Source organism: Cajanus cajan, chromosome 10 (assembly GCF_000230855.2).
Source record: "Cajanus cajan strain Asha chromosome 10, NIPB_CcT2T_4, whole genome shotgun sequence".
In the NCBI taxonomy this organism is placed as follows: domain Eukaryota; kingdom Viridiplantae; phylum Streptophyta; class Magnoliopsida; order Fabales; family Fabaceae; genus Cajanus; species Cajanus cajan.
In genome coordinates this window covers 20,781,501-20,804,501 of record NC_138526.1, presented here as the reverse complement: position 1 = coordinate 20,804,501, position 23,001 = coordinate 20,781,501, and the positions used below count along the sequence as shown (strand labels likewise).

General features: G+C 38.1%; 1 protein-coding gene across 7 annotated transcripts in view; it reads right to left on the bottom strand.

The window, feature by feature from the left end:
• Window positions 1–23,001, bottom strand: part of PHYLLO (2-oxoglutarate decarboxylase/hydro-lyase/magnesium ion-binding protein) — a 126,980-nt gene that overhangs the window by 49,675 nt on the left and 54,304 nt on the right. For all 7 annotated transcript variants that reach the window (XM_083064570.1, XM_083064571.1, XM_083064572.1 and 4 more), the window contains one exon: window positions 2,674–2,832. In XM_083064570.1, the coding sequence (XP_082920696.1) occupies window positions 2,674–2,832 (159 nt within the window). The remainder of the gene's footprint in view (window positions 1–2,673; window positions 2,833–23,001) is intronic.

Below are 23,001 nucleotides of genomic sequence, written 5' to 3'. Positions count from 1 at the left end.
ATTGCGGGTAGTGCGAATACCTTTATGAATGGCAATGGGTAACTCAGGCAAAGGATGTCCAAGTGCAGGAGGCATCGCTAGAGAGTCGGTTGGAGCAGAAGATGAAGCTGGGGGAGTTGTAGATGGAACCACCTGTGAATGACGTGTCCTACGCTGATAGACAAGTAATGGTGGTGGATCAAAGGCTACAGCCGGAGCCGGAGTTGGAATAATAGGTTGATCATCCAAAGAAGTATGACTAGTAATATCCTCAGAAAAGAAAGGAGAGGATGACTCAAAGAAGGAAACGTCAGCGGAAACAATATAGCGTTGAAGTTGTGGACAAAAACAACGATACCCTTTTTGGAGTCTAGAATAACCAAGAAATATACACTTGAGAGACTTAGCAGAAAATTTATCTTTACCTGGAGTGAGATCATGGACAAAACATGTACAACCAAAGACGCGAAGTGGAACAGGATAGAGATCTTTTTGTGGATATAGGATGGTGTATGGGATTTGATTGCTGAGAACAGAGGAGGGCATGCGATTAATCAAGTAACAAGCAGTAAGAATCGCATCACCCCAGAATCGAAGTGGAACTTTGTGATGAAGGAGAATAGTACGAGCTGTCTCAACCAAATGACGATTTTTGCGTTCAGCTACACCATTTTGCTGTGGTGTGTGGGCACAAGAGGTCTGATGAAGAATACCTTGGGAGGAAAGAAAAGACTGAAATTTTTAAGATAAATACTCTTTTGCATTATCAGTGCGTAAGGTTTTAATAGATTGACCAAATTGAGAAGTAATTTCAGTGAAAAAACTTTGAAAAATATGAAAAACATCAGAACGGTGTTTCATTAAGAAAACCCAAGTACAACGCGAAAAATCATCAATAAAGGTAACAAAATAAGAATAACCTAAAGTTGAACAGACTCGACTAGGTCCCCAAATATCGGAGTGAACCAGGGTAAATGGTGACGCAGCACATTTATGGACACTAGATGGATAAGATTACTCAAATATGTCTTTATGTCCCTATTCTCAAGCTTAGTGGTCATCATAGTGGTGATGACGTTGTAAAGACGTTGAACATTATTAGCGTAAACTTTCTTGGCCTTATGCCAAACATCGTAACATGTGTCAAATGCTTGATAAGAATGTTGAAGGTTCGGAGCAATAGAAAACCAAAGAACCGTACACAGCGAGGCATCAATTTGTTGCCACTGCTCACGGTGATCGGTAGCAATCTCAGAAAAATGAGTGGTTAAGTGGTCGGCACGTCCTTGACCACGAAACCAAAGCTGAACCGCAGCTGCCCAAGTGGTATAATTGGCTGCTTCGGTCAACTTTTCACACGGAATCGGAGGGATGTTGGTAAATGTCGTAGTTGAAGTAGAAGCAGCCATGAAAGACGAATATAAGTGGCAACGATTGGCGACGGCAAAAATCTGCGGCGGCATCAAACGGCGGCGGCAGTCAGAAGTCTGCGGCGGTGGCGAGCAGCGATCAGTGGTCGACCGGCGGCGGTGGTCGGCCGGTGAAGGCCCCTGCAAGAAGAAAAAGAGAAAAAAAAATTCTAAAGGAATAGACCTAAGCTCTAGATACCATGTTGTGATTCAGGAATTGTGTCTTGTTGTACACACACCAATCTTATTTATAGAGTGAATACAATAAATGATAGAGATACTAATCTCTTATATTATGGAAACTAATCTAATCATATCCCTAATTGATAGTGAGGATAATATATGTATCCAACAATATCTGTACAATATCTGTAACAATTCTTTCCTAAAATACTATTTGATTTCCCACATATAGCAATCCCAATACTAAGTTGTGCTTTCGGTATTCGCCATAGCAAAAGACCAAAGTAAATAATTAATATAATATAATACTCTAACTTGAAGTCTTCTGATTTATCAAACATGATCAAGAACAGAAAAAACTAATGATGCACCAAAACGATACGCATATCGAATACGACATGTATCCAACACGACAATACGATTATTTTAAATAATACATGATACAATACCTTTAAGACACGGATCATCATATGTATCAATATTCATGCAATATAATAAATGTGTACATGTAATTTTTATCAAAATTCATACACATTAAATATATAAATATATAATTGCTATTTTGCATATCCAAATTAAAAACATACTTATTATACATTACTAAAAACAAGTAAAATATAAATCATTTCATCATAAATAAATAAAATAATATTACCAATCTCATTTTTTTCTTAAAATTATCTATATAGAAGACGATTTTCATTTACGGATCATCAAGGACCAATATTTCTATGTTTCTATGTTAAACATGTTTATATATCTTATTTAGCTATATGGATATTTTATAATCTTTTAAAAATTTGGACACTTTATCAATTTATATCACCAATAAGTATCGATAAAGTATCTGAGAGTATCCATATTAAATAAAATTTTCATAATATTTAAAAGATTGGGATACTTCACTGATACGATGAAGTATCTGAGAGTATCGTATCAAATACGGATACATGAAGCCAATTGATGTATCAATGCTTCATAGATGGCATTAGTTACATTAAAAAGCAAGCAGAAAAATGGAACAATAAGCCACAAATAAAACAAAAATATCAATGACACAAGCATTTTCCACACAAATCCTGTCAAATGTTAAGATTCATACCTATGTGCCATGCATAGTTCTTGGATCGAAATGTTATGAGATGTGTAGAAATATTGATGCATTATACAAGGTTCAACTTTATCTGCCAAAGGAAGAATACTGAAAATTGCTCCTCCATGATTATTAACCACAAGAATCGTCATTGGTTTCCGCAATTTCCTGAATGTTGATATATTTTCATATTAGCTATGGTTCGTGGAAGTAAAAGTAGAAATAGGATAGCTTCATTGAACAATATGTACCCCAATAGAAATAAATACTCTGGTAACCAAAAACTCACATTTCCTAGTTTATCTCTTAAGATAAATTTTGATTATACCATTATGCAAATACCAAATACCTAAAAAATTCATTAGACCTGCAGTACGGTTATCAATCCCATATACCAAAGCAGAGTGGCCAGCTCTAAAAATAGTACAGTTGGATGAAGGATAGCAGGACGACTACTACTATGTTAAATTTATCAATCCAGCATAATTAATTTATACTATACTTTTGAAAGTCTCATTAATTTTCATTAAATGTGTCTTGTCTCCCATTTATTGTAAATATTTAGATAGAAACATATTAGCATGTTATTTGGAAACTATTTCACTTTTTCATACAAACTTGTCATCATGGCACCCTGTTATTCAACTCCCTGACCGATGCTGATCGTGATTCTGATATTGTTAATCCAGCATATGAAACCTGGGAGGTCCAGGATCAGATGCTTCTCACATGGCTGCAATCGACGCTCTCGAAGTCTATCCTTTCATGTGTCATTGGCTCCGTTCACTCTTATCAAGTGTGGGACAAGGTTCACGAGTATTTTCATACTCAAACTAAAGCTCGAGCTCGACAGCTTCGCACTGACCTGCGTTCCACCCAGGGTAGTCAAAATCGAGATCTTACTCAAGATCGAAAAGGGAAGTATGAATCGTAAAACGGAAGATCGTAACATGGATCGTAAGATCCTACAAAACTTATGAAACTCATGTACGAACACATAAATTTTGTAGTAAAAAAAACAGCTTCATCCTAGTAAAAAACAGTAAAAATTCAACTAGATAATCAAAAAACAATAATATTTATATAATATAAAGTAGTAAGCCAAATTACTAATATATATTAAAGTAAAAACCCCATCCTAGTTACAAAACTGTAACTCTTTCTAATTGTTCCCAATTACAAAATAGTAGCCCCATCCTAGTTATCAAATAGAGATTCTATCTTAGTTACAAAAAAAAACAATCCATCTAAACTCTAAAGCAAATAATCTTGCAAGTTAAAATCATAATCGCTTAAGATATCTTCAACTCCATCTTGTTCACCATTCAAATCAGCAATTTCCATATCATCTAGAGGTGCAGTTTCATCCTCCCCAACTTGTATTGGAGCCAAGTTCTCATCCGAATCCAAGTTGTTTACATTCAAATCCAATCCTTCATTCTCCCCATGCTCATCTTCCATAATCCATTCATCATCGGATGAGAAATCATCAAAATTAATTTGAACTGGTTTTCTTGTTTGCTTCTTCTTAGCTAATTTTGAATTAGTCATAACATATACAACATCATTCATTGTGCTTTGCTTTAGCCTATTCCTTCTCTTTGTGTGGACCTAAACAAATGCAAATATGATAAGAAGCTAGCTAATATGAGTGGACTAGTAATTCTATTTATAGATATATAATATATTTTAATTCTACTTAACTTACCATTTCAAAGAAACTCCAATTTCTTTCACATCCAGATGAGCTACATGTCAAGTTTAATTCATGTATTGCAAATTTTTGGAGTTCTGGATGCTCATCACCATAAGACTCCCACCAATCTCCTGGAGTCTTTAAATTAATTGACCTAGTAGCCAAGGGACAACCAAAATATTTAGCTCGTTTTTTGAAATCATCAATTTGAACATCAATTAAAGTTTGTTCATCCTCATCCTTCACCATCCTTGTTAGACAGTCCATTAGACCTCGTTTCACTTCCAAATCAGCCTTAAATCCTGAACGATAATGCATTTGAGGGTTAAGGAAATAGCCTGCAGCATGTAAGGGCCTATGAAGTTGCTTGTCCCACCTTTCATCAATGATGCTCCACAAAGGAAAATAACTAAACCAAAATATATTGAGTTATTTTCTGTTTTCAGTTTCAAATAATTAAATAAATAAGTATATACTTAGTTACCTTTTTTTGATAGCATTGAAAGCCATTTGTATCTTCTCCTTAGCTTGGTCCATTGCTTCATAAATGAACCCCATGGCTGGTTTTTGATCCGAATCAACCAATCGAAGCACTTCAATTAGAGGCAACGCACCCTTTAAACAGATTATGATATTACTCCAAAAGCCCTTATCCAAAACCACATCCTCAACTATTTTTCCATCCTTTGTTTTTGCATACCTACTAGACTTCCATTCATTACTAGTAAACATTCTAATTAGAGCACCTTTGTTCTCATGAAGACAACCTAATGTTAAATAAGATGTGGTAAAGCGAGTAATACCTGGCCTCACCAAGTCTCTTCCTTTTGTGAAATGTTGTTATAGAGAGATTAAAGAAGTTCTTGAATAGATAAAGGTTGTAATTCTTTTACCTTTTGGAATTGTTTCTTCATGAACTGGGATTTTCTTCTCATAATCCTCCAACATTAAGTCAACACAATGTGCTGCACATGGTGTCCAAAATAGCCTTTTTCTCTTTTCCATCAACATTTGACCAGCAGCTTTATAGTTTGCTGCATTATCTGTTACAACTTGAACAACATTGTCTTCCCCCACCTCTTCAACAATGCTATCCATCATCTCAAAAACCTTTTCAGCAGTTTTGGATATTGCAGAAGCATCTATGGACTTTAAAAATACAGTTCCCTTTGGGCTGTTCACTAGGAAGTTGATTATTGTCCTTCTTTTCTTGTCAGTCCAGCCATCTGTCATAATTGTGCATCCAATTTTCTCCCATTCCTCCCTATATGATTGCAAAGTAATTGATGTATTTTTCACTTCCTCCTTCAAAAGTTTTACTCTAATCTCATGATATGATGGAGGCTTAAATCCAAGGCCATGCTTTGAAACCAAATCAAACATAGCAAAGAATTCCTCACTCTTTGCCACGTTGAAAGGTATTGCGTTGTTGTAGAAAAATCTAGCAATTGCTTGACATGCTTCCTCTCTCAAACCTTTCTTAAACATGGTATTGATGGTGGCTTGTGTACTAATTACTCTCTTCTTAAAAATATTTATGGGATTGCCCGTGTCAATTGCTTCATTGCCTTTTCTTTTATCACCAGCTTCTAGACTTTCCTCCTCCTTATTAAGGCTTGATTTCTTGATCAAACTTTGTTGCAAACCAACAACAATTTCCCACATTTCCTTCTTCACTTCATCAGTAACAACCTTGCAAGCACCAACATCCTTTTGAGTACCAGCCAAGTGATGCTTCAACCTATAAACTCCCCCTGTTATTATCTTCTGGCAATATTTACATTGAAGCTTCCTTGTATCCCCACCAACTGAAATACAATGCTTCCAAGCTACATCACTCCTATTTCCAGGAGCATTTTTGGGAGGCACAGGGGCAGAGGAATTTGGAGTTGGATTTGAAGACATTTTAATGATTTTCTAGAAGATCAAAAATAGTAGAAGAGTTAATAATTTATGTAACAGTCTTTTAAAAAAAATAAAAGAATTAGATGGCACAAATAAGAGAAGGTGTAGGCTTACGGTTACAGCAGGCTTGTAGTAAACAAAATCCAATTCTGAATCAGTTTGTAACTTCTAGGGCAAGAGAGAACAAAAGAAAGGGAAGGAAACTAGCATTTCACCACCCACACAAAGAGAAAATAAGAAAGATGGAATGAAATATAAGTGATTAGAACTTATTAAATAGGTTTAGAAGAATAGAAGTGGCGGTAGTTTATTTTTTTTCATGAAAGAAGAGCGGGAGTCTCTACTTTCTTAAAGGGAAGAAGATTTAATTTTTGTTCATGGAAGAAGAGGAGTTGTCTCTCTTTTCGTAAAGAGAAAAACCAAGAAGAGCAGCAGTCAAGGGAGTGGCGGCTTCTAGTTCTCTGTTTTCGTAAAGGGGGAGTGGAAAGGTTTTTATTTTTTTTAATCTATGTGGGCAGAGGACCCCTTTCAATATTTCATAAGTTATTGGGCTTTTGGGGGAAAATAAATATGGGCTTACGTTAGGGTTTTTTTGGGCTGAAATGTATTTTGACTTCTGGGTTATAAAACTGGGTCACAAGTCCGACCCACAAATTAACCTAAAATTAGGTTGCAAAGGAGTGTCGTTTCTGTGCGAGTTCCGTTCTTCCTCGTCGATCCACTACGACCCGCAGAATTTACGATCCAGAACAGGCGCGAGCACGGAATTGGTGAAGAAGATCGTGAACGCGTCCGATCTTACGCGGTAAACCGCGATTTTGACTACCATGGTTCCACCACTCTTGATGGTCAGTCTATGCGTGATTTTCTGACTCAAATCAAAACTATTGCTGATGAACTTGCTGGAGTTGGGAGTCCTATGTCTCTTGAAGAATATGTTGATGCTGTTCTTGAAGGTCTGCCTCAGGAGTATGCACCTGTGGTCTCTGTTATTGAAAGCAAGTTTGTCACTCCTCCTATTGCTAAAGTGGAAGCTCTTCTTCTTGCTCATGAGTCAAGAGCTAACCGGTTTCGTAAGCAATCCTTTTCTCCTTCAATTAATTACACTCAGGGTTATTCTCGTGGCAGTGTTAGTGGTGGTCACAGTGGGCGTCGTGGTGGTCGAGGTTCGAGCAGAGGCCGTGGTGGTCGTTTTGCCAATTTCCAGTGCTAGATTTGCTTCAAGTATGGCCATACTGCCAATGTTTGTTTCTATAAAGCTGATGTTAATTATCAACCTGCAGAATCCTTGTTCTGTATGATCCTACCACACTGGTCTCTGTTACTGAAAGCAAGTTTGTCACTCCTCCTATTGCTGAAGTGGAAGCTCTTCTTCTTGCTCATGAGTCAAGAGCTAACCGGTTTCGTAAGCAATCCTTTTCTCCTTCAATTAGTTACACTCAAGGTTATTCTCATGGCAGTGTTAGTGGTGGTCACAGTGGGTGTCGTGGTGGTCGAGGTTCGGGCAGAGGCCGTGGTGGTCGTTTTGCCAATTTCCAGTGCCAGATTTGCTTCAAGTATGGCCATACTGCCAATGTTTGTTTCTATAGAGCTAATGTTAATTATCAACCTGCAGAATCCCTTGTTCTGTATGATCCTACCACACTGCAACCTATGCAGGTCACTTCTTCTTCAAATCTTAAAGGCTCCAACACTTGGGTGAATCCTAATCCGAAACAGCCCAGCCAGGAGGCTCATGTTAATGTCACACCAAGTGTTATGGTTGCTAATACTTCTCAACCAGGTGCTAACTCTTCATGGATTCCTGATTCTGGTGCTTCATTTCATGTTACTGGTGAGCCTCAGAACATTCATCAGCTTGAGCATTTTGATGGTCCAGACCAAATTTTCATAGGAAATGGTCAAGGTTTGCAAATCAATGGTTCTGGTTCTTCTATTTTTGTTTCTCCTATCAACTCTCAATTTAAGTTTCACCTTAATAATCTTCTCCATGTTCCTCTTATCACCAAAAATCTGTTGAGTGTCAGTAAGTTTGCTAAAGACAATTGTGTTTTCTTTGAGTTTCATGCTAATCATTGTCTTGTCAAATCTCAGGAAACCAATGAGGTTCTTCTTCAAGGTGTTGTTGGTGTTGATGAGCTTTATTCTTTTCCAAATCTAAAGCTCCAAAGTCCCTTGGCATTGGTCTCTTCTTCGGCTCAAATACCCTCTCAATCTGCTGTCTCAACTTCTGCAGTCTTAGATAATTTCAAATTCAATAAAAATTATGATGTATCTAGTTCTTCCACTATGTGGCATACTAGACTTGGTCATCCTAATTCTCATGTTCTTAAGCTTGTTCTTACACAATGTAACCTTCTTTCATCAAATACACATGTTACTAAATTTTGTTCATCTTGTTGTGTTGGAAAATCTCGTAGACTTCCTTCTTCTGCATCTCAAACTATATATTCTGCCCCCTTGGATTTAATTTTCACTGATTTATGGGGACCATCTCACATTACATCTTTTTCTGGTTATCTTTACTATGTTGCCTTTATTGATGCATTCTCTAAATACACCTGGATATATCCCTTAAAATCAAAGGCTGAAACTCTATCTGTTTTTCAACAATTTAAGGCTATGGTTGAATTACAATTCAACACCAAAATTAAAAGTGTTCAATCTGATTGGGGAGGGGAATACCGCGCCTTTACTTCGTTTCTTGCCACAAATGGAATCCAACATAGAGTGATTTGTCCCCACACACATCATCAAAATGGTGTGGTTGAAAGGAAACATAGACATATTATTGAAATTGGTCTCACCCTTCTTCATCATGCCTCCTTACCTCTAAAATTTTGGGATTTTGCTTTTACCACTGCTGTTTATCTTATCAATAGATTGCATTAAACTTTAATGTTCCTTTCACTACTTTATTCAACAAATCACCAGATTACAAATTCTTAAGAACCTTTGGTTGTGCTTGTTTTCCTTTCTTAAGACCATATGCCAGTCATAAACTTAATTTCAGATCCCAGGAGTGTGTTTTTCTGGGATACTCAAACTCTCACAAAGGGTATAAATGTCTCTCTTCTTCTGGCCGAATTTACATTTCAAAGGATGTCATCTTTAATGAACATAGGTTTCCTTACACAGATTTGTTTCAGCCAAGCCTTACACAAAATGTCTCTCCATGTCAATACTTCAAATTCAATCCAGATTTGTCTCCTCCTTGCACCACTTCAACTGTTCTCTCCCAGTAGCCTCCTTTGCCTTCTCAAATTGGTGATTCAAGTGTATCAATCATTCCTTCCGTGTCTTCTTCCCAAAATGTGTCTCCTTCATCTCCTGAGTCTTCCTCACAAAATGTCTCTTCTCCTACCTCTTCCACTGCCACTGCCAGTATACCAAGAACCATTAATAACCATCCTATGCAAACCAGGTCTAAATCTGGCTTTCATAATCCTCGGATACATCCATCCCTGTTCTTAGCTCACAGTGAACCTAAAACTGTTAAGCAAGCTCTTGCTGATCGTAACTGGTTCTCTGCTATGCAACAAGAGTACAATGCCTTAATGCTTAACCATACTTGGGATTTAGTTTCTCTGCCATCTGATCGCAAAGCAGTTGGATGTAAATGGGTTTTCAGAGTCAAGGAAAATGCTGATGGCTCTATAGATAAGCTCAAAGCTCGGCTGGTTGCAAAGGGTTTTCATCAAGTGCATGGTTTTGATTTTCATGAGACTTTCTCCCCTGTTATTAAACCTATAACTATTCGCATTATTCTCACTCTTGCTCTCACCAATAATTGGAATCTATTTCAGCTTGATGTAAATAATGCTTTTCTAAATGGCACTTTGGAAGAAACTATTTACATGGTGCAGCCTCCTGGATTTGAAGCTGGGGATAAGAGTCTGGTTTGCAAGCTAAACAAGGCTCTCTATGGCTTGAAACAAGCTCCTCGTCAGTGGTTTGACAAATTAAAATTGACTCTAACTCGGTTTGGTTTTCAAGCTAGCAAATGTGATCCATCTTTGTTTCAGTACCAACATCAAACTCATACCATTTTTATTCTAGTTTATGTGGATGACATCATTATCACTGGCAGCTTTTCTTTGCTCATTCAACAAATCACCAACCAACTTGACTCAATTTTCTCTTTAAAGCAACTGGGAAGCTTGGATTACTTTCTAGGTATTGAGGTTAAACACTTGCCTGACAAGTCTCTGGTTCTGACTCAAAGCAAGTACATTCGAGACCTTCTTTTTAAAACTAATTTGGCTGAAGCTCATGGTGCTCCTTCTCCTATGTTCTCTAACTGCAAATTGTCCATGTCTGGGAATGACTTCTTTCATGATCCCACTCTTTTTCGATCTGTTGTTGGTGCCTTACAGTATGCTACACTTACAAGACCTGAAATCAGTTTTGCTGTTAACAAAGTTTGTCAATTTATGGCTACTCCTCTTGACTCTGACTGGGTGGCTGTCAAACGAATCCTCAAGTATTTAAAAGGCACACTCTCTTATGGTCTTCATATGCAACCTGCTGCTGTAAACGGCCCCATCTCCCTCACTGCCTTTTGTGATGCTGAATGGGCCTCTGATATTGATGACAGGAGGTCCACTTCTGGTTCTGCTATCTTTTTTGGACCCAATTTGATATCTTGGTGGTCCAGGAAACAGCGTGTTATTACTCGATCCAGCACAGAAGCTGAATATCGCAGTATAGCCCAAGCCTCTGCTGAATTAACTTGGATTCAAGCCCTTCTGCAGGAACTTAAGGGTCCCTTTTCGACACCTACTTTGCTATGTGACAATCAAAGCGCGGTGGCCATTGCTCACAATCATGTTTTCCACAGCAAAACAAAGCACATGGAGATTGATGTGTTCTTTGTTCGTGACAAAGTCCTATCCAAGCAACTTCTGGTTTATCACATACTAGCTCTTGATCAATGGGCTGATCTTCTTACTAAGCCTTTGTCTGTTGCTCGGTTTGAAGTTCTTAGGGACAAAGTGCAAAGTTTTTGTGTCAAAACTTCACCTTGAGTTTGAGGGGGGCTGTTAGTGTATATGGGTTACAACAAAAAGGGAATATTTGTTTGTTAGTCTTTTTTGCTTTTTGCATTATGTGATATCTTTAGGATATCTTCAGAATCTTTTAGTGGACAGTTGTCCTGCCACCTCTCTTGTTTTTCTCTCTCTGTTGGTTGCTTTTACAACCGTTTTCTCTCTTTTCTCTTACTGTTGTATTTAGGAAAGGTTCCCTATATATTCAGCACTCCTTGTATTCTTTCGTAAGCAACAATGATAATAAAGCTTCACTATTACATTTTACCTCTCTTGATTTTATCTAATAGGGGGAGCCTTTCTCAGATCCTGAGAGGTACAGAAGATTGGTTGGGAAATTGAATTATCTCACGGTAACTCGTCTTGACATCTCTTTTGCGGTTAGTGTGGTGAGTCAATTTCTCAATTCTCCATGTGCAGGACATTGGAATGCAGTCATCCGCATTCTGAAGTATATCAAAGGTGCTCCAGGAAAAGGTTTATTATATGGCTACAACAATCATACCCAAGTTGTGGGATACTCGGATGCAGATTGGGCAGGCTCTCCCTCTGACAGGAGATCCACCTCAGGTTATTGTGTCTTTATCGGAGATAACTTGATTTCCTGGAAAAGTAAGAAGCAGAATGTAGTGGCAAGATCTATTGCAGAAGTAGAATATCGTGCTATGGCCTCTGCTACGTGTGAGCTTATTTGGCTCAAACAGTTGCTTAAAGAACTGAGATTTGGCGAAGTTACGCAGATGGCTCTCATATGTGATAACCAAGTTACCCTTCATATTGCCTCAAATCCAGTATTTCACGAGAGGACCAAACACTTTGAAATAGATTGTCACTTCATTCGTGAGAAGATTTTATCTGGGGACATTACTACTCAATTTGTTAACTCTACTAATCAGTTGGCAGATGTCTTCAACAAATCATTACGAGGTCATAGGATTGATTATATTTGTAACAAGCTTGGTGCATATGATCTATATACACCAGCTTGAGGGGGAGTGTTAGATATAGTTTTATCTTAGTTTTATCTTATGGGCTTAGGCCCACTACTTGTATATAAACACATCTTTTGCTTTGCAATACACAAGGAATATGTTCTCTCCATTCACCATTATTCTCAACAGGTACAAATGTTATCATCCTCAGAGTCATCGCGTCTTTATCACCATGGATGTCACCTTTCATGAAACACAATCCTATTATGTCAGTCCACCACTTCAGGGGGAGAAAACACTTGAAGTGGAGGAGCTCTCCTTCTTGTCATTACCATATTTATCTTTGCAGGATGCCCAAGATCTGAGCAATGAAGCTACCATGGTCCACAGCGAGGAAGAAGGAGAAGAAGAGGAAGAAGACAAATTTTTTGGCAAAAAATATGTAAGAAGAAAACAACCCACTTCGACACTCAAGCAAGAAAAATTGTCTAATCCGGAGGTGAGGATCCCTGAAAATAATAGTAAGGAGGTAAGTATTACTGAGGATTTACCCATTGCATAGAGAAAGGAAAGAAGGTCATGCGCTAAATATCCTATTTCTCGATATGTTTGCACTAACAATCTCTCTGATAAGCACAGAAGTTTTATTGTTGCCATTGATGCCACAAAAATTCCTACCTCAATCCAGGAGGCCATGAAACTTGAACATTGGACTCAAGCCATGAAAGAAGGGATGAATGCATTAGAAAGAAATTCAACTTGGGAGATTGTTGATAAGCCAAGAGACAAGAAGGCAGTAGGATGTAGATGAATATTCACAGTGAAACATAAGGAAGATGGGACAATAGAAAGATATAAAGCTAGATTGGTGGCAAAAGGTTATACCCAAACTTATGGGATGGACAATGAGGAGACCTTTGCCCCAGTGGGAAAGATGAATACAGTTCGGGTTGTTCTCGCTTTGGATGCTCATTTTGGTTGGGACTTACACCAGTTGGATGAGAAGAATGCCTTTCTTCATGGAAATCTGGAAGAGGAAGTGTACATGGAGATTCCCCCAGGTTTTGAAGTGCAAAATGAAAGAAAGAAGGTATGTCTCCTAAAGAAAGCATTGTATGGTCTTGAGCAATCCCCTAGAGCATGGTTTGGAAGATTTACAAAAGCAATGGTTTCCTTGGGATACAGACAAAGCCAAGGAGATCATACTCTATTCATAAAGCACTCTTCTACAGGTAAAATCACTCTATTGCTTGTCTATGTGGATGATATGATTATTGCAGGAGATGATGAAACAGAAACATTGGCATTAAAAGAAAAATTGGCAGCCCAATTTGAAACGAAAGACCTAGGAAAACTCAAGTATTTTCTTGGAATAGAGGGGGCTTACTCCAAGAACGGAATTTTCATCTCCCAAAGGAAATATGTACTTGATCTCCTCAAAGAAGCAGGAAAGCTGGGATGTAGAACCTCAACAGTTCCTATAAAACAGAATCACAGAATTGGAAGTGAAGAAAGTGCTCCTGTAGAAAAGGCTCAATATCAGAGATTGGTAGGAAAATTGATTTATCTATCACACACAAGATCAGACCTTGCTTATGCAATTAGTGTAGTGAGCCAATTTATGCATGATCCAAGAGAAAGACACATTCAAGCAGTTGACAAAATTCTCCAATACTTGAAGTCAAGTCCAGCAAAGGGGCTATTGTTCAAAAGGGAAGACACGTTGACTATGAAAATATATATTGATGCTGACTATGCAGGTTCTTACTAACAGAAAATCTACTTCTAGGTATTGTATGTTTCTTGGAGATAGTCTGATAACGTTAAGGAGCAAAAAGCAAGATAGAGTATCTCGTTCTAGTGCACAAGTTGAATTCCGAGCCTTTGCTCAAGGAATGTGTGAAGGACTCTAGATGAAAATCATTTTGGATGACCTTAAAGTCAAGGTGGACAACCCCGTGAACCTATACTCTGACAATAAGTCTACCATGAGCATTGCCCATAATCCAGTACAACATGACAGGACCAAACACATTGAGATTGACAGACATTTCATCAAAGATAATCTAGACAGAGACTTTGTGATTACAACACGTGTTCCTACAGAATTTCAGATAGCAGATATTTTTACAAAAGGGCTCCCTCAGGGTATATTTCAAGATCTTGTAAGCAAGTTGGGAATGATTGATATTCATTTACCAACTTGAGGGGGAGTGTTGTAATTAGAGGAAAATCTTCGTAATTAGAGAAAATATCTTTAGAATCTTCTAGTTTATTTTTTAGCATATTTTTTCCTTATTTCCTTATTTTGGAAGATTAGATTGTTACAAATAGGTGTAAGGAAAATGTAATAGGTATGAATGATAATAATAAAATCATTTTCTCCTTTTCAAGTTGCATCAACCTCGCCGTTTATGTGTATGGTATTGTTATTACAGGCAACGATCAACAAGGAATTAGAGACTTGAAACAATATCTTTGTCAACAGTTCCAAACTAAGGACCTTGGCAAACTTCGATACTTTCTAGGAATTGAAGTTGTTCAATCCAAGGACGATTTGGTACTATCTCAAAGAAAGTATGCAATTGACATCTTGGAAGAAACTGGCCTTCTCAATGCTAAAGCAAAGATATAGAAGGCTAGTTGGAAAGCTAAATTACCTCAGGATCATTCGACCCAATATTACCTTTGATGTTAGTGTGGTGAGCGAATTTTTGAATTCTCCTTCCCAAGACCATTGGAATGTCATTATTCAGATTCTTAAATACATTAAGAAATTCCCAGGCAAAGTCTCATTTATGAGGATAACGGGCCACTCTGACATAGTTGGATATTCAGATGTTGATTCAACCTATTGACCCAATGATAGGAGATCCGCATCTGGATGTTGATTAGTGGAAACCTAATTTCTTGGAGAAGCAAGAAGCAAAATGTTGTAACAAGATGAACAACTAAAACAAATTAGAGGGCCATGACATTAGTAACTTGTGAGCTCATATGGTTGAAACAGCTCCATAGAGAACTCAAATTTGAAGAAGTGTGATAACCAGGTTGCAATTCATATTACCTCTAATCCAATTTTTCATGAAAGAATCAAGCATATTGAAGTTGATTGTCACTTCATCAGAGAAAAAATCAAGTCAGGAGATATTGTTACAAGATTTGTCAACAAACCAACTAGAACATGTCTGCACTAAACCCCTAAGAGGGCCTAGAATTGAATACATTTGTAACAAGTTGGACACATTTGACTTATATGCTCCAGCTTGAGGGGGAGTCTTAAGAATCTTAGATATCATCTTATCTTGATAATATCTTATCTTGATTTTAAATATAGTATGTAACGATAATATATTAGAGATTATAGGAAATCATATCTGTTGTAATTAGAGGAAAAATCTTCCTAATTAGAGAAAATATCTATAGAATCTTCTAGGATATTTTTCAGAATATTTTTCCTTATTTCCTTATTTTAGAAGATGTTACAAATAGGTAAAAGGAAAATGTAATATGTATGAATAATAATAATAATAAATTATTCTCCTTTTCAAGTTGGTATCAGAGCTCCCGATCTTGGGAGCTTCGTTTCCGCTGCAAACAGTAGCCACCACCGCCACTATCCGGTCACTACAGCTACCGCCGTAGTCGTTGGGGTCGTTGATAGGGCAGAAAGGTGCGCCCAACTCCGACGAACACAACGCCGGAATTCGCTCCGAGAAATACGCCGCCACGCGCCGCCACCGTCGCCGGTGCGTGTAGCCCACGCGCCTAGCTCCGGCGAGACCCACTCGCCGCCACCGCCACAGAAAGTCGCCGGAGCCTCCTGAGTCCATTCCACGGGTCGGTGACGTCCCATTTGGCGCAGATTTGAGTAGATCTGAGTTTTGAGTTTTGTTCTTTTTCCGGTGACGTCCCAGGTGCCTAGCTCCGACGAGACCCACTCGTCGCTACTGTCACAGAACTGGTCGTCGGAGCCTCCTAAGTCCGTTCCACGGCCCACTCATCGTTGTCGCCACAGACAGAGTCGCCGAATCAATCCATTAAGTTACCACTATCAGATTTTTTGAGATGAAAACTTTTAAAGAGGAACTAGATCGTTTGAAAGGAATGATTGAATCAATAAGTAAGCCCTCTGGACCATGTACTCTGTCCATGAAAGGTAAGAGTTCTCTCCATACTGTGGGTCCTGTGTCTCAAGGTATTTGGATTCTTGATTCAGGAGCAACTGATTATATGACACCTTTTCGTATGATCTTCAAATCATATATTCAAAGGAATAGAGAACAACTTATTACAGTTGCGAATGGTCAAAGTGTACCCATATGCAGCTCTGGGAATATAATTTTGGAATCATCTATTATATTAAAGGATGTTTTACATGTTCCACAATTAGCCAATAATTTTATCTCTGTGCAAAAGCTCCCAAAAGATTTAAATTATTCAGTAACATTTTTCTCAACTCATTGTGTTTTTCAGGACCTTGCTACGGGGAAGACGATTTTAACTGCTAAAGAGCAGAGTGGGTTGTATTTGTTGGAATCTGATGAACAAAACAAAACAAAAATCATGAGTCAACAAGCTACATCTGAAACGTGGGCAAATTCCCATAAAAGACTTGGGCATCCTTCATTCAACCTTCTTAAATCCTTATTTCCTCATTTGTTTACTAAGGAGTCTATTGAGTCTTTTAATTGTGATATTTGTCAATTGTCAAAACACCATCGTGCATCCTATCCTATTAGTAATAAAAAGAGTACTTCTCCATTTGATTTAATTCACTCTGATGTTTGGGGACCTGTCGTAGAATCTATTTCCGGAGCTAGATGGTTTGTTATCTTTATCGACGATTGTAGCCGTGTCACATGGACATACCTGATGAAAAATAAATCAGAAGTTTTCCAAATCTTTGTTAATTTTTTCCGTCTGGTCCAAAATCAATTTGGAAAAAATATCAAAAGAATCAGGTCTGATAATGGTACTGAATATGTGAATCATGAATTTCTTAATTTTTTGTCTCATAATGGTATTGTTCATAAACTAACATGTGTAAACACCCCTCAACAAAACGGGGTTGCAAAAAGAAAGAATCGTCATCTTCTAGAAGTAACTAGAGCTCTTCTTTTTCAAATGTCTGTTCCAAAAAATTACTGGGGAGAAGCTGCGTTAACTGCCACATATCTCATCAACAGGTTACCCACCCGTATCTTAAATGACATTAGTCCTATAGAGTCTCCATTGTCTTTTGTTCCCTCTTGCCCTCTAATATCGAGTCTACCTAGTCAAGTCTTTGGGTGTACTATTTTTGTTCACTCTCATCATCCTAATCGTAGTAAATTAGATCCCAAAGCTCTTAAATGTGTCTTTATTGGGTATCCTTCTAACAAAAAAGGGTACAAATGTTATCATCCTTAGAGTCGTCGCGTCTTTATCACCATGGATGTCACCTTTCAGGAAACACAATCCTTTTATGCCAGTCCACCACTTCAGGGGGAGAAAGCACTTGAAGTGGAGGAGCTCTCCTTCTTGTCATTACCATATTTATCTTTGCAGGATGCCCAAGATCTAAGCAATGAAGCTACCATGGTCCACAATGAGGAAGAAGCAGAAGAAGAGGAAGACAAATTTTTTGGCAAAAAATATGAAAGAAGAAAACAACCCACTTCGACTCTCGAGCAAGAAAAATTGTCTAATTTGTGTTAAGTGTGTAGTCTAAGTTCTAAAATTGAAGTAGTCCCACATTGTTTAGTTTAACTTACTTATTAAGTCCCACATCACTTAGTTTGTAATGCTTGCCTCTTCCTTATGCTATATATATAGAGGCACCTTGTAAGGTTTAAGACACACCAAAAACAAATACTCTTAGTATTGTTTATTTCTCTCTTCTATCCTTTTATTCTCTCTTTTAATGCCAGTTGCCTAACAACTGGTATCAGAGCTCTAGGTTCGGGAGAGTATTCTTAGTATGCTCTGTGGTTGCAGTTTTATCTGATCTTCCACAACAGAAAAGAATAATCTTCAGTTTAGAGAGTGAGAGGAGAGTATTCTTAGTATGCTCTGTGGTTGCAGTTTTATCTGATCTTCCACAACAGAAAAGAATAATTTTCAGTTTAGAGAGTGAGAGCTTTTCTCAGAATTCCTCAGTTTAAGAGGAGAGAGTCTCAGTTTAGAGAGCAAGAGCTTTTCTCAGCAGCAGAGCAATGGCATTAGAAGAAGGGAAGGTGAAGATAGAGAAGTTTGATGGTAAAGACTTCGGCTTCTGGAAGATGCAGATAGAGGATTATCTGTATCAAAAGAAGTTATATCAACCCTTAATAGGGGAGAAGCCAGACGATATGAAACAGGAAGAGTGGAACTTGCTAGATCGACAGGCTCTTGGCGTGATCAGGCTGACATTGGCCAAGAATGTCGCGTTCAACATCGTCAATGAAAAGACAACTGCAAGTCTGATGAAGACACTATCAGACATGTATGAGAAACCATCTGCAGCCAACAAAGTACACATAATGCGTCGGTTGTTCAACCTTAAGATGGGAGAAGGTAACCTTGTGATTAATCATATTAATGATTTTAACACTATTCTTGCTATGTTAGAGTCAGTACAAATCAAATTTGAAGATGAGGTGAAGGCATTGATACTATTGTCATCATTACCGGAAAGTTGGGCTGCAACTGTTACTGCAGTCAGCAGTTCTGCAAGGGATAACAAGTTGAAGCTCAACGACATTCGCGACCTGATCTTGAGCGAAGATGTTCGCAGGAGAGATTCCGAGGAACCTTCCAGTTCTACTTCCAGTTCAGCATTAAATACTGAAAGTAGAGGAAGAACCACTCAAAAAGGTTACAACAGCCGAGGAAGATCAAAGTCAAGAGCTAAAGGTCAACCAAAATTCCGGAATGACATTGTTTGTTGGAATTGTGACAAGAGAGGTCACTTTACCAATCAATGCAAAGCTCCGAAGAAAAACAAGAATCACAAGAAACGTGACGATGATGAATCAGCAAATGCAGCAACTGACGAGATAGACGATGCATTAATCTGCAGCCTAGATAGTCCTATTGAGTCATGGATTATGGACTCAGGTGCGTCATTCCACACCACTCCTTCTAATGAATTGTTGACTAACTATGTTTCTGGAAGGTTTGGAAAGGTTTACCTTGCAGATGGCAAACCTCTGAATATTGTTGGAAAAGGAGATATTGCCATCAGGACCTCAAGTGGGAGCCATTGGACACTGAAAAATGTCAGACATATCCCTGCCTTAAAAAGAAATTTAATATCTGTAGGGCAGCTGGATGATGAAGGGCACGAAACCACTTTTGGAGATGGAGCATGGAAAGTCAAGAAAGGCAATCTCATTGTCGCTCGTGGAAAGAAGCGAGGGTCACTTTACATGGTTGCAGATGAGAACATGATAGCAGTTACTGAGGCTGCCAATAATTCATTCTTGTGGCACCAAAGACTTGGGCACATGAGTGAGAAAGGAATGAAGCTAATGGCGACAAAGGGTAAGTTATCAAAACTAAAGCACGTAGATGTCGGCACTTGTGAACACTGTATCTTGGGAAAACAGAGAAAAATTAGTTTCTCAAGGCAAGGAAAGACACTGAAAACAGAAAGGCTTGAATTGGTGCATACAGATGTTTGGGGGCCAGCTCCAGTGAAATCTCTTGGAGGCTCATGCTATTATGTCACCTTTATCGATGATGCTACGAGAAAGGTATGGGTTTATTTTCTCAAAAATAAATCTGACGTGTTTTCTGTGTTTAAAAGATGGAAAACAGAAGTTGAAAATCAGACAGGTTTAAAGTTGAAAAGTCTGAAATCTGACAATGGTGGAGAGTATAATAGCCACGAATTCAAGAACTTCTGTTCAGAACATGGGATCAGAATGATCAAGACAATACCAGGAACACCAGAACAAAACGGTGTTGCAGAAAGAATGAATAGAACATTGAACGAGAGGGCTAGGTGCATGCGGATCCAATCGGGCTTGCCTAAGGTGTTTTGGGCAGATGCAATCAACACAGCAGCATATCTCATAAATAGAGGACCATCAGTTCCTTTGGGTTATCAATTGCCTGAAGAGGTATGGTCTGGGAAGGAGGTAAATCTTTCACATTTAAGAGTATTTGGCTGCGTGTCATATGTTTTGATAGACTCTGATAGTAGAGACAAATTGGATCCCAAGGCCAAAAAGTGTTATTTTATTGGTTATGGTTCTGACATGTATGGCTACAGATTTTGGGATGACCAAAACAAGAAAATCATCAGAAGCAGGAATGTCACTTTTAATGAGAATCTATTTTATAAGGATAGATTTTCTGCAGAATCTATTGATACAAACAAGTTGCCAGAGCCTTCTGAGAAAGTAGAACTTGAAGAAATTTCAGAAAGCGACATAACCAACAGAAGCCAGAGTACAAATATAGAGGTTGAATCAGAACCAACATCTCCTCCTTTGAGAAAATCCAGCAGATATGCTAACTAAGACTGTTACAACTGACAAACTGAGGCTCTGCATTACCTCAGCTGGTCTTCAGGGATAATTGAAGATAAAGAAAGCTGCACTAGGCGAAGGAGCATATGAACTCGATGCTTACAAGGAAGCTAACTAGAACTCAGACTCCAAGTGGGAGAATTGTTAAGTGTGTAGTCTAAGTTCTAAAATTGAAGTAGTCCCACATTGTTTAGTTTAACTTACTTATTAAGTCCCACATCACTTAGTTTGTAATGCTTGCCTCTTCCTTATGCTATATATATAGAGGCACCTTGTAAGGTTTAAGACACACTAAAAACAAATACTCTTAGTATTGTTTATTTCTCTCTTCTATCCTTTTATTCTCTCTTTTAATGCCAGTTGCCTAACAATTTGGAGGTGAGGATCCTTGAAGATAACAGTGAGGAGGTAAGTATTACTGAGGACTTACCCATTGCATTGAGAAAGGAAAGAAGATCATGTGCTAAATATCCTATTTCTCAGTATGTTTGCACTAACAATCTCTCTGAAAAGCACAGAAGCTTTATTGCTGCCATTGATGCCACAAAAATTCCTGCCTCAATCCAGGAGGCCATGAAACTTGAACATTGGACTCAAGCCATGAAAGAAGAGATGAATGCATTAGAAAGAAATTCAACTTGGGAGATTGTTGATAAGCCAAGAGACAAGAAGGCAGTAAGGTGTAGATGGATATTCACAGTGAAACATAAGGCAGATGGGACAATAGAAAGATATAAAGCTAGATTGGTGGCAAAAGGTTATACCCAAACTTATGGGATCGACTATGAGGAGACGTTTGCCCTAGTGGCAAAGATGAATACAGTTCGAGTTGTTCTCGCTTTGGCTGCTCATTTTGGTTGTGACTTACACCAGTTGGATGTGAAGAATGCCTTTCTTCATGAAAATCTAGAAGACGAAGTGTACATGGAGATTCCCCCAGGTTTTGAAGTGCAAAATGAAAGAAACAAGGTATGCCTCCTAAAGAAAGCATTGTATGGTCTTGAGCAATCCCCTAGAGCATGGTTTGGAAGATTTACAAAAGTAATGGTTTCCTTGGGATACAGACAAAGCCAAGGAGATCATACTCTATTCATAAAATACTCTTCTACAGGTAAACTCACTCTATTGCTTGTCTATGTGGATGATATGATTATTGCAGGAGATGATGAAACAGAAAAATTAGCATTAAAAGAAAAATTGGCAGCCCAATTTGAAATGAAAGACCTAGGAAAACTCAAGTATTTTCTTGGAATAGAGGTTGCTTATTCCAAAAATGGAATTTTCATCTCCCAAAGGAAATATGTACTTGATCTCCTCAAAGAAACAGGGAAGCTGGGATGTAGAACCTCAACAGTTCCTATAGAACAAAATCACAGAATTAGAAGTGAAGAAAGTGCTCCTGTAGAGAAAGCTCGATATCAAAGATTGGTAGAGAAATTGATTTATCTATCACACACACGACCAAACATTGCTTATGCAGTTAGTGTAGTGAGCCAATTTATGCATGATCCAAGAGAGAGACACATGCAAGCAGTTGACAAAATTCTCCAGTACTTGAAGTCAAGTCCAGGTAAGGGGTTATTGTTCAAAAGGGAAGATACATTGACTATGAAAATATATACTGATGCTGACTATGCAGGTTCTATTACTGACAGAAAATCTACTTCTGGGTATTGTATGTTTCTTGGAGATAGTCTCGTAACGTGGAGGAGCAAAAAGCAAGATAGAGTATCTTGTTCTAGTGCAGAAGCTTAATTCCGAGCCCTTGCTCAAGGAATGTGTGAAGGACTCTGGATGAAAATCATTTTGGATGACCTTAAAGTCAAGGTGGACAACCTTGTGCAACTATACTGTGACAATAAGTCTGCCATGAACATTGCCCATAATCCAGTACAACATGATAGGACCAAACACATTGAGATTGACAGACATTTCATCAAAGATAATCTAGATAGAGGCTTTGTGATTACAACTCATGTTCCTACAGAACTTCAGATAGCAGATATTTTTACAAAAGGGCTCCCTCAGGGTAGATTTCAAGATCTTGTAGGCAAGTTGGGAATGATTGATATTCATTTACCAACTTGAGGGGGAGTGTTGTAATTAGAGGAAAAATCTTCCTAATTAGAGAAAATATCTATAGAATCTTCTAGGATATTTTTCAGAATATTTTTCCTTATTTCCTTATTTTAGAAGATTAGATTGTTACAAATAAGTATAAGGAAAATGTAATATGTATGAATAATAATAATAATAAA